The 12,289-nt window shown below is 36.1% G+C and overlaps 1 protein-coding gene across 5 annotated transcripts in view; it reads right to left on the reverse strand.

Moving 5' to 3' along the window:
* Positions 1-207: 207 nt before the first annotated feature.
* The window catches only part of LOC107584936 (brefeldin A-inhibited guanine nucleotide-exchange protein 1-like), a 73,317-nt gene continuing 61,235 nt past the window's right edge, over positions 208-12,289 (reverse strand). For 4 of the 5 annotated variants that reach the window (XM_016271712.1, XM_016271711.1, XM_016271710.1 and 1 more), the window contains 12 exons: positions 12,126-12,286; positions 11,535-11,665; positions 9,222-9,351; positions 8,905-9,040; positions 8,577-8,715; positions 7,403-7,472; positions 7,146-7,266; positions 6,647-6,786; positions 5,717-5,885; positions 5,332-5,470; positions 2,666-2,783; positions 208-1,489 (listed from right to left, as the gene is read on the reverse strand). In XM_016271712.1, coding sequence (XP_016127198.1) covers positions 1,310-1,489; positions 2,666-2,783; positions 5,332-5,470; positions 5,717-5,885; positions 6,647-6,786; positions 7,146-7,266; positions 7,403-7,472; positions 8,577-8,715; positions 8,905-9,040; positions 9,222-9,351; positions 11,535-11,665; positions 12,126-12,286 — 1,634 coding nt within the window. In that variant the 3' untranslated portion in view covers positions 208-1,309. The remainder of the gene's footprint in view (positions 1,490-2,665; positions 2,784-5,331; positions 5,471-5,716; positions 5,886-6,646; positions 6,787-7,145; positions 7,267-7,402; positions 7,473-8,576; positions 8,716-8,904; positions 9,041-9,221; positions 9,352-11,534; positions 11,666-12,125; positions 12,287-12,289) is intronic. The other variant, XM_016271709.1, reaches the window with a different exon arrangement.

Consider the following 12,289-nt stretch of genomic DNA (forward strand, 5'->3'; position numbering starts at 1 on the left):
CCTCCCGGAATATTTTTGTTTGTTTGAAATAGAAATATTTTGGAACATTTGTAATTTTAAAGTGTTTGAGAAAATCCTTTTTTTTTTTTTTAAATATTGGAATTCCCTTTCATAATTCAAAATTCATCAGAGCAAATGCACCAAGTTCCAAAACTTTATTAACCTATGACCTGATTAGAATGTGTGGTGATAAGAACCAGTGTGGTATAGAGTTGTACAGATCATTTTATTCCATAATAGAAAACTTTACAGGGCTGTACCATTACAGTCACCCTCACTAGCCAGGAATGCTTCACATCCTTATTCCATCAACAGTTTTAAAGCGCAGCTATCATTCATTTCTATACAATACAACCCACCCCCAAAACCAAAGAGAAGATTTTAAATATATTAACTTTTTTTTTTTTAATTTGTACACGTAGAGTGAAGCCTAACTTCAAACATGGATACAAACCAGTGATTCAGATTCAGCTCACATTTAACTCGCCCTCAGTTCTCAAGTCCCAGTTATTTCCTTTTCAAGGATCTCAGTTGCCCTCAGTGTTTAATTAAAAAAGTGTCAACATATATAAAATGGAGTAAATTGAACTCATCACTTCATATCGTATTAGAAATCTCCAGCTGGACAGTTATGGAGGGAAAGATGGCATAGTTCAATAATTTATCACAAAAGTAAAAATCTCCAGTGCATTTTGATCAAGAAAACAAGTGCAGCAAATTTCCGAGAAACAAACAAAAAGATACAGAAACCAAAATCTAGTGTTATGAGATTCTATTACAAAGCTGGAATTCTGTACAACTAGTTTCTTCGGAGTTATTCATGCTAATGTTAGCCATTAGCGGTGCAAACAAAACAAAAACAAATCTGAATCACTTGAGAAACATCACATCGCTTGATATGCAACCCTTCTGCCATTCTTCAAACAGCTTTTAATATAATGCCAAGACACTGTATTGAACTATATTCTGACCTTTTGAAGATCTCAAAGGTCAAGCATTTGTATAATAGTAGCAATATTCAGCATCCTCATGATGTTCTAGATAATCTGATCCTATTGTACAAGGCCTGGTAATTTGTCCAGTGGATGGGACGTAATTCCTGAACTGGGATTGGCTGTTTGTCCAGAGCAGACCCTGAAAAGGCAGGCGGGGGGTTGATGTTAGTACCATCATATCTGACGCAGTCCATCTTTTCTATCTCCTCGTTTCTCATTGGTTGCAGGAGATCATATGCTCACGTCCTGCGGATCACAAGAGGAGACCACTGCATGTCTGTGGCGTTCAGGACAAGACACTGCTGTTGCTGCTTCTAGGCGTCGTTGGGAGTTTGGACGCCTGATGGCTGATCTGCTTCCAAAGTCTGGGTGATCTGGAACACCAATCCGATGCGCAGGAAGAACTTGCGCAGGGCGGTCCTCAGCTCTGGGATCAGGTCAAACTGCATGATCTCACAAAGCAGAGGGTAGTATCGAGACGCGTGGGCCTTGAACTGCGAAGAAAACACATGTATTTGAATTCCTTTACATTTTCCCACCGCATGCCCTGGTGTAATGGGATTAACCCTGTGTTGATCAGCACCAGGCGTGCTCTCATAATTGATTATATCAACACAAACCAGTGGTATTGTCTCTATGTGTGACTCTGTAATGCATTAGTGCTGTGAGCAAGATTAAAAAAAATGACTGAGCATTAATCATTCATATCAATTAGTTTGATTTGGAATTAAAACACTTTTCTGTTAAATAGATCTCAAGCTGCTGTCATATGGATCATCATATCACATTTACTAAAAATATTTACCATCAAAAGTTTGGGGTTGGTAATTTTTTGTTTTTGAATGAAATATCTTATGCTGCATTCTTTGATTAAAAATACAGTAAAAATAATAATATGAATTTATTCCTGTGTTGCCAAAGCTGAAGTTTTTAGCATTCATTACTCCAATCTTCAGTGTCACATGATAATATTCTGATTTGCTGCTCAAGAAACATTTCATAATATAATTTTATTATTAATACATTGAAAATAGTTGTGCTGCTTAATATTTTGTGGGAAAAAAAATGACGACTAGGAAGTTCAAAAGAACAGCATTTTAGATTTTTTTTAAATGTCGTAACATTACAAAAGTTGTTACTGTCACTTTTGATCAGCTGAATGTTTTTTTTTCTTAAATATTCATTTCTTAAAATAAATAAAACTTTCCAACCTCAAACTTTTGAACAATAGTGTTTATAATGTATAAAACAAAATGTATTATGAATGATTAAATATGGTAACATATTTACTAAATAATAAAAGTACGTAAATGCATATATTTCATCAAATATATTTACATATTTTATATATTAAGTCAAAAACTTTATATAACCAATTTTCACTTACAAGCTATTAGGTACAGTTACAAGGCTTGAATGCTCAATGGCCAGTATCAGACGTCAGCACATGAAATATCCATATTAAAATATAATATTAAATAAGAGTAAAGTGTTAGATTTTTTTTTTATCATTTACATTTGTTGTAAAATTATTTTCATAGAAATCTCATGAACAGTCTTGCAGTTCCATCATGAACCACTAGGCGATTGCAAACCCTCAGTTGGGAAATGCTGGGCTGAACAATTCTATGCAGCTTCACACATGTATCAGCAGTGAATCAGACACTCACCCTGTCATCACTGATCTTGAGCACTTTGGTAAGGAAGAGCAGCAGAAGGTTGGTCCAGGCCTCGCGGTGGCTCTCAGACGTCAGGGTCAGGAAGTAAGCCACAGCGTCACTGCACACGCTAACAGACCGAAAAAGAGACAGGATTTCACATAAATATTCCACGTACACCGCAAACATCTTGAATACAGCCTTGGTGACCTCTACCGTGACCTCTGATAGGCTCCTCCCCTCATTTGTCTTATGTATCCCCCATCTGCCCTGCAACTTCCTTCACTCATCATGACCTAATCTCACCTAAATCCCCTTTAGCCTGGTTAAGCGTGTCTGCAGTGCCACTGGGCCAATGATTAGAGTCTCTGATAGTCTTCCTGCAGACAAGGAAGTCAGAGTCTGACCTGGCCTCTTTCTCATGATTACACCCTATTAGCAGTGAAGTCTGAGAGTCAGGGACACTTGTGTTCATGCTAAATGGAAGCGCACAGGTCTGCGACTCTGGGATAGAGTGAAATTAGTGCTCAGTGTAGTGTGTTTCTCATTTTAAAGCTTAATTTGCTAGCGCTAATGTCTGTTACTCAACTAGTTTCTCTGTTGGATCCATGCCAGAGCACCAATCCCAATTCAATAAAGCAAACCCACACTCTCACTTCAGGAATGATTAAGCAGAGTGACCTTTGTCCATCATAAAAATGAACAAATTGGAATGAGGAACCAACATGGCTTTTAATGTACTGCCCTTCTGAAGTCCAGGTGTTTTTAGATTCTGAACATTCCTACAGTTGAAGTCTTTATTTGACTCTAGCTGCATGCTGGATTCCTGCAGGACAACCTCTGGATCGTCCCGTCAAAACATCCTGGGAGTTTATCCAGTAGGGTTCTACTGGACATTATTTTAAAGAGACATTATTTTTTATACTGGAACAGTTATACCTGGAAACTTGTCACATGATGGAAGTAAAATAGTCAGCGAATGCCATTTCATGTTGTCGTGGGACACACAAGTGTATCCCTCCCTTTTATAAAATACACACTTTTAATTTGTGCTACAGTCATGAACATAATTTGCTACTTGTCATTACTAGTTGGTGGTGTGTTTGGATATATTTTGGATGTAATATATTTGGATATCATTTGAACAGGGTCTCTGCATCTACTTTTTAAGACCTGCACAAATAAAATTAATACCATATGAGCGGGTAAGGGCAATGTCTATAGTAACATATTAAACTAAAATGACTGTAAATAGCATGATTTACAGTTCAGATTCAAGTTTTCACAAAAACAAAGTTTTATAAAATGATACACTTCACATTTCAGCCTTTAAACCATTTTTAATAAAATGGACGAGTCAAAAGTATTAATTATTATATTAATTTAAACTATTATTATCAATAAATTATTCATTAAATAACATATGAATACAATTTACTGTTTAGATTTTTATAATGCATTATCTTCTTATCGATCCACCAGTTCACATTTACAGCTCTGTGTGTTTGCAGGGTAAAAACATGGGTCGATTTTCACATTGGTCTGAACAAAAACAACCCCAATACTGTGTTCCTGCAATACCGGAGACTGCAGTTTCAGAATTTCTACTAGGACCCTATTATACAAACAGATGCAAAGACTAGATCCATGGAAACTATTCATTTTTTATCTTTCCATCTTATTTTTAATGTAAGAGCTGGCGTGAACTTGTGTCAGAAATTTCCATTTAGCCTATTTATGTGCACAAAACAGTTCACTGTGCTGCTGTGTGTGTGCTTGTATTCAAATTATTTCTGGTCTTTCCATCCCCAAATTTAAGACCTCCTGAAATCATAATTAAGACTTTATTGTACAATTTAAGACTTTTTAAGGCATTAAATTTGATACAACTAAATGTAAGACTTTTTAAGACCTCGCGGAAACCCTGTTGAATCTACAAGCAAGTACAGAATGTGTCATCAATATTTTTGGTCAATTTTTCCAGAATAGTAAGTACTACTTATTATTGCTTTATTTTATATTTTTAGTCTGTGTGTATACATATTTCATTTAAATAATATTTATTTGAAATTAAAAAAAAAATATATTGTTAAAATTTAAAGCAATTGTAATTAGTATCTATTTAATATATTTTAAAATGTAACTATTAAAAAGAATTTTCAGCATCATTACTCCAGTCTTCATTGTCACATGATCCTTCAGAAATCATACTGATTTGCTGCTCAAGGAACATTTCTGATTATTTTTCAACGTTGAAATCGTTTTTTGTTTTTTTTGCAGAAACTGATACATTTTTTCAGGTTTCTTTAATGAATATAAAGTTCAAAAGAACTTAATTTATTTGAAATAGAAATATCTTGTATAAATGATAAATGTCTTTACTATCACTTTTGATCAATTTAATGCATCCTTGCTGAATAAAAGTATTAATTTCTTTCAAAAAAAAAAAAATCTTACCCTAAAGGAATAAAAGCCACAAACTCTTTTTTTGATTTCCTATGGCCTTTAAGATAATATTTGATTTCTGTTATAGTTCAAATATCAGAAGATGTCTCTTCAGGCACACAGAAAGTTGTGAACTGTACCAAAGACAGCAGAAGCTATGAGCATGTAATTAGCTGAATAATGTTTGCATGGCTGGAGGGCCTGAGAGCACAGCGGTTCCAGTGATGTCTTACTTGAGCAGTCTCCTCTGCACCTCCTCCCAGGCGTCCTGCCTGCTCTGGTCCGTGTACATGCGGAAGAGGATGCGCAGGCCACACGCCAGGCTGCTGGTCTCCTGTTTCAGCAGATTGGGCTTCGACTTCCCTTTGAAACCTGATCACACACGCAGAGACACAATGAGCCCTTTTAATGTGGGACAGGAGAAGAAATCAAGCCAGACGTGACAGACTTTCCATTAGCCCACACAGGTGGCTCTATCTGATAACGGAGGACGTGATACGACGTGACCTGTAAGCTATGTGGCGGCTTTTGTAGATGTGGAGAAATAAACTCCTAACAATGGATATATTTATTGCATCTCAAGTTTCTAACAACAAAGAAATGATCACGAGTACTGACCAGCCTTCCACAGCGCGGTTCTCTGTTCGTTATTGGAGTTAAAGGCCTTAGCAAAGTGATGAGACTCTAGAAGACAGTCGAGCAGTTTAAACAGCTGTTCTGAGGTCAGGTAGCGATACATTCCCTGGTCCTGAGTATCCACGTGTACATCAGCGTCCAAAGCATCTCTCTGCAGGAAAACACACTTCATTTAGACTGTATAACTCACTATAACTTTATCAAAAATCCTTTAATAAAACAAGTTTTACTCGATAACCTTTTAAATGATGTTGTGGCCTAGCATAAGGGTTTTTAAACTTTTAATCTTCTATTATTAGTAGTATATTACTTTTAATATGTTATTATTAATATATGTGACCCTGGACCACAAAACCAGTCTTAAGTCGCTGGGGTTTATTTGTAGCAATAGCCAACAATACATTGTATGGGTCAAAATTATTGATTTTACTTTTATGCCAAAAATCATTAGGACATTAAGTAAAGATCATGTTCCATGAAGATATTTTGTAAATTTCCTACTGTAACTATATTAAAACTTTTTTGATTTGTAATATGCATTGCTAAGAACTTCATTTGGACAACTTTAAAGGCGATTTTCTCAATATTTAGATTTTTTTGCACCCTCAGATTCCAGATTTTCAAATAGTTGTATCTCAGCCAAATATTGTCCTATCCTAACAAATCATACATCAATGGAAAGCTTGTTTATTCAGCCTTCATGTGATGTATACATCTTCATTTCGAAAAATTGACCCTTATGACTGGTTTCGTGGTCCTGGGTCACATATTATTAATATAGCATAATTAAACTGAATTTTCTCAATTTTTCTCAAACATTTCTGATGATGATATGGATGGATGGATTTCCCGATCGCGATCCCAAATATATATATTTCATAATCAGAGTTTGTGAAGATCCTAAAATGGTACCTGTGCTGCTGCAAAGTTTTCAGCATCCTCCTTCTTACTAGTTGCAGGAAAGAACACAATGTTGTCTATGGTCTGAATGAGCTCCAGCTGGACGACACACTTTATGAGCAGAGCTGCAAACAGCCGCTGTTCCTGGACTTCTGGGGAGATTGCATATGGAAACACAAAATGACCAGCTGATAGTCAGTAGGCTCTGAGTGCATTATGAAATCAGGCTAAAATCGGGGCTAAAAATAATACTGTTAAATTCAATTCATGAAAACCATTAAGGATTATTACATGGTTCTCTGGATTTTCTCGATTCTAACTGGTCATTTGTGGCATTCTGCTATCAAATACTGTTGTATTTTTGCAAAAACTTAAAATTAATGAGTATAATAATAATAGTTTCATTGTTTAGTTTCAAATCTTTCAAGTATGAAATATTGTGGAGCCAAAAAAAAAAAAAAAAGATCAATAAAGAACAATAATCTGGATGGTTGGCCACCCTGACACATGCCTGAAGCCACACTGAACTGACTCTGCCTGCGGTTGTCAGCCAAAGCCTTCTCCATACTGTTCACTGACTGCTGGTCATCTGACCGAGTCTGAATATCCACTGACTTCTGGGAAATGGAGTCCTGTAAGCACCAGATCAGTACTTTTTAATGTTATAACATGAAATGAACTCATACAGCACTAGAAGAGCATCTGGTTGGGATGACCCTCCATGAACACTTAAACGTTGAGCACAGACTGGAAATCTTATTCGCATACCAGCTGTTTATCAGAGTCGAGCTGAGTCACGTGATCTCCCTCTGTACCAGCCGGTCTCCACGTCAACAGCCTGAAAACAACACAGAGCTGGGTTAGAGGGGTCATGCTACGCAGCAGGTGCCTTTTACAGTATAATGATTAGGTTGCCATATCAAGCTAAATAAATACAATTATTTATTTATTTATTTATTTTTAAATAGAATTATATGTCTTCTTTACACAATTATGCCAAAACAGTAACAGGATTCAATGGTAACAGGGCTGACAGTTCTACAGCTTTATTTGACATTACATGCCTTCTGTGTAAGTTATTTAAAAAAAAAAAAAACTCACAATTTATTGCAGATATTTCTACAAATATCAAGCATTTAATAATCAGTCGTTGACTATACAAAATCATAGTAACAGGGTTGAAACGTTAACAGTTAGTTTAGCTACAACCTGTTTATTAGAAAGAGAATTTAATGGAAATATTTCCACAAATATTCAGAAGAAGAAAAAAAAAAAATCACAGTAACAGGGCTGACACTTCTACAGTTAATTTAGCTACAATATGTTTATTCAAAAGAGATTTTAATGCACATATTTCTACAAATAGAGCCATTTAATAATCAGTTGTTTACTTTACAAAATCATAGTAACAGGGTTGACCGTTTTAAAGTTAATTTAGTTACAAGATGTTTATTAGAAAGATAATTTATTGCAGATATTTCTACAAATATTGAGTATTTAATAGTCAGTTGTTTACTATGCAAAATCATGGTAACAGGGTTGATATTTTAAGATCATGATGCCTATTGATATGTAAAACATGATAAAAACAAGACTTGTCCTTAAAGAGTTCACATTCTTGAAAGAATAAAGCCGTTGGGACATTTTTTTTTATTGTGGAATAGATGATTATTTTAGGAAAGTAAAAATATGATGTTAACAGGGTTGATTTTGGTATAGAGAAGAAAGAACTAAATGCTTTTTTTTTCTCTCACTTCTATTGGAGATTTAAAAAAAAAAGCTATATAAGCAAATTACCATTATCTAGGCATTAAGTCATTTTTACACATTTATATAAGAGGGACACTATTAACATTCATTTTATAAAATGTCCACTTATGAAAACATCAAACCATCAATTCTGGAGAAAGAAAACAAAAACAACCTTTGGGTGAACACTCACATGTGTGGGATGGTGGTTTTGAAGATGTCTAGCATACAGTTGCAGGTCTTGTCCCAGGTCTCAGCGTTAAACTTCTCACCATTGAGAATGACCACATTTTCAAGGCAATTAGTGCCTGATCTCGCTAATTGCTCATTATCTGTGAGGAGAGAAGAGCGAGTGAGATCATGACCTGAAGTCATAATTCACATATGCATTTTCAATGAACTGCCAATACACAAAATATTCCAGTCCTCAGTATTTTGAACAATGCGTGTTGTTTTCTCAACAGGGTCACTGCAAATGTACTGCAATTGTAACTCGTCCCTTGCTGGTACTGTACACTCACCTTGCTGCACACACCAGTAGAGCTGAGAGAGGATATCATCTAACAGAACATCGCTGAGAGATTCAAAGTACTGTGTGAAAACGTCACAGATAGCATAAAGTGCATGATTGCAGGTGGTGGTCATCCATTCCGCTTTCTGAGGGAAAATACAAAATAAAACATTAGCCACGGTTTTCCATCCTTGGCATGAAGATACTGGAGTGCTACCATATGATTATGAAGAGTCCCTTTCCAAGCGATATCTGTGCTGGTTACACTTTCTAAAATGGACGCCTTATTGTCTTCTAGGACAGGTTTCAGTGCTGATGTTGACTTGCCTCAGTCTGTTGCTCAGGGAGCTTCATGTTGTCGAAGATCCTGAACACGATGCGGAACAGATCCTGCCACCAGTGTTTCTCGTAGGTGTGACCGTACGTCTTCATCACCTCAAACATCACCGTCAGACCCCTGACAAACAAAACAAAAATATATCGTTGGGATAGGGTGAAAAAGACTGACAATGCTGTACGCATGATTCCAAGAACATTTCAGTATTAAACTGTTAGCAGTAACTGTAGCCTGAAAACTGACACTTGAAGCACACTTTAAATGTTTTTGTGAAATGTTTTGCTTGAAAATATAATTAAAATACAGTATCGTTCCAAAGGCTGGGGTTGGTAAGATTTTTAGTTTGTTTTTCAAAGAAGTCTGCATTTACTTGATTAAAATGCAGTAAAAACAGGGTCTGTGCACTTTTACAATTTGTGTATCATTCAATCATTCGTTTTTTTGATTTAATATTGAAAGTAGAAAAATGCGGAAATGGCTCCTTTTTAGTTTTTTTCCAAAAAACGATAAAAGAATTCAGCTTAAATTTTCATTTTTTTGTTCATGGGTGGAAAAATTAATAAACAGCTTGAATATTCGATTTCTACACGTGGGTGGGAATTAAACGCCCCTTTCTGCTGATTGGTCAGCCGAAGATCAAACCGTGTCATCATCAGTTCTTCCACAGTATCACGCAGCAGAATAATAGTCCTCCACTGCTGCAGTTGTGTGAATTCTTAACGCATTTATTGCAACTACATTGAATCTTTTTTCATCAAACAAACAGGCTAATGAATAGCTCAACACAACTCATACTGGGGCAGAGTCTAGACAGGGCTTTCTTCTGTGTAGACCAGCGGTTCTTAAAGTGATAGGGGGTCCGAAAAATAATTAGCTATAGCCTAAAGTATTGTAAAGTCGCTTTTTTTATCATGATACATAGGCCTACTGTGATTTATTTCAAAGTGACTTAAATGATGCATTTAATGTAAAATTATCTAAATGAAGCCTTTTAAAAGACGAGTATTACCTGTGGTTCATGTTTGTGGCATGCGCCAGAAAGACATATTCATGATATGTCACCTTTAATGCACATCATTGCAATGATAGTGACATCCGCATATAAATGCCGCAATTATATGGGGATCTCAGTCCCGGAACTCTGCAGTGTGTGAGCGGTCACTGGTCCTCTTAGCATCATGAAATACAAAACGTATTCAAATTCCGAGTGGATTATAGCCAAGAAATCACGCAAAGATTATAATCACTAAAAAGCATCACTCATTAAAACGCGCTGAAAATAGAAACCTTTGAAGCTCTCCAGAGTTCAAACACAAATACACACTGGAGCGTTTGGAAGATGTTTCGCTAGTAGCCTCTACTATTTCTATAGCTTCATCTGAGGTGCTCTTGCTTTCGTTTCATTCCCTCTAGCACTCCCGTATTGAACCGGCCCTGGATACATTTAAATGCAAATAACGAGTATTTCATACATGTTTTTAGGCGTGAAAAATGATCAAGATCATAAAAATATCTAAGCCAAAGGTTTTCATAAAGCAATAGGTCACCGGTAGCAATGTCAGTAGCGTGAGTCTGGGATGCTAAAAAAGCTAGAAATTAAATTTAGCATTTATATACATTAAGCGTTATATCATTTTTACTGAAATACAAATTTTGAATAATGAAATTTTGTTTGTGTCTGCTTATTCTATTCATCAGCGTTTGAACCACTAACGAAAAACCAAATTTTCTGTATTTCATTTCTGGGTTAAAAAATGCAAAACGAATGGAAGCTAAAGTACACGGATCAAACAGCAACGTTGTAAAACATTAATACAATTAAATAAAACTGTTTAACATATTTTTAAATTGAATTTACTCTGTGATGGCAAAGCAGAATTCGGTGCACAGAAACATTTCTTATTGTCATCAATGTTGAAAACAGTGCTGCTTAGTACTGTATTTTAAGGATTTTTTTTGTTGAATATAATTTTTTATATTTATTTGAAATAAAATAAAAATATTTACTGTCACTTCTGCATTTTAATTTAATGTATTTTAATCCATTTAATGCATGCTTGCTGAATAAAATTATTTCTTTAAAAAAAAAAAAAAACTCCCACCTCAAACATTAAATATTTTAAATATAATTTTTTTGTTTACTAAATGCTTTTTCTCACAATTCTTTACAATTTGTGTGTGATTTTTACAAACTTTACTGGGAAAAAAACACACTGTAGGAGCAAGTTAACTCTCATGCTGTAGTTTAAAACATTTATCTAAAACGTTTTGAGATTTGTCTGTATTGTGGGTTTGCCACTAACCTGGTCCGGACGTCCAGCTTACACCTGTTGATGATGCATGACAGCTCAAAGAGAATAGGGAACCAGCCTCTCACCCAGACACGGTCCTCCGGCGCAACATTCATATCATCACTGGTATAGTCTTTAAATGCCTGCCGACACAGAACACAGTTTGATCACAGACCCTTATTTGATTTGCTTAGCACATACTCAACACAAACCAGAACACACATGCTGCTTGACTATAAGCTCCATTCACAGATCAAAAGGTTTTTGCCCCAATCTGGCAACCCACAGTGAGAAGCAGTGGAGGGCTTCATTAATCTCCACTTCAGAAACACCAGAGGACTAAAGCACTTAACAAGCACAAACACAGCTCATAACACAGTCACCCTTCATGGAGAGCAGAAAACAGATCGTTTACATTTTCCATCTACTTAATAAAGGCCTTTAGGTTTTGTTCATTACGGCGTCTGGTAATGAGAGATTTCTCGTTAAAAGTGCTCTGTGGTCTCCTCAAGCGTAACCCATTTAGTGAATGTCTGTCTAAAGCCTGACCCGGGGTCAGATCATAATTCAGCTGGTATGGAGAGTGCACTCATTAGCACTGACCTGAGGTCGGTCGGAGACGTATTTGGCGCAGTGACGGATGAGACGGATGGCCTCCATGCTGGTGTCGGGGAAAGAAGCGTTGCAGGCAAACTCAGACAGACATTTGACAGCGTCCTGGAAGGAATCAATGGTAGCTGGGAAATGCTTCTCAAATACATTCGCTG

The sequence above is a fragment of the Sinocyclocheilus grahami genome, unplaced genomic scaffold (assembly GCF_001515645.1).
Source record: "Sinocyclocheilus grahami isolate Dianchi unplaced genomic scaffold, SAMN03320097.WGS_v1.1 scaffold65.1, whole genome shotgun sequence".
Classification (NCBI taxonomy): domain Eukaryota; kingdom Metazoa; phylum Chordata; class Actinopteri; order Cypriniformes; family Cyprinidae; genus Sinocyclocheilus; species Sinocyclocheilus grahami.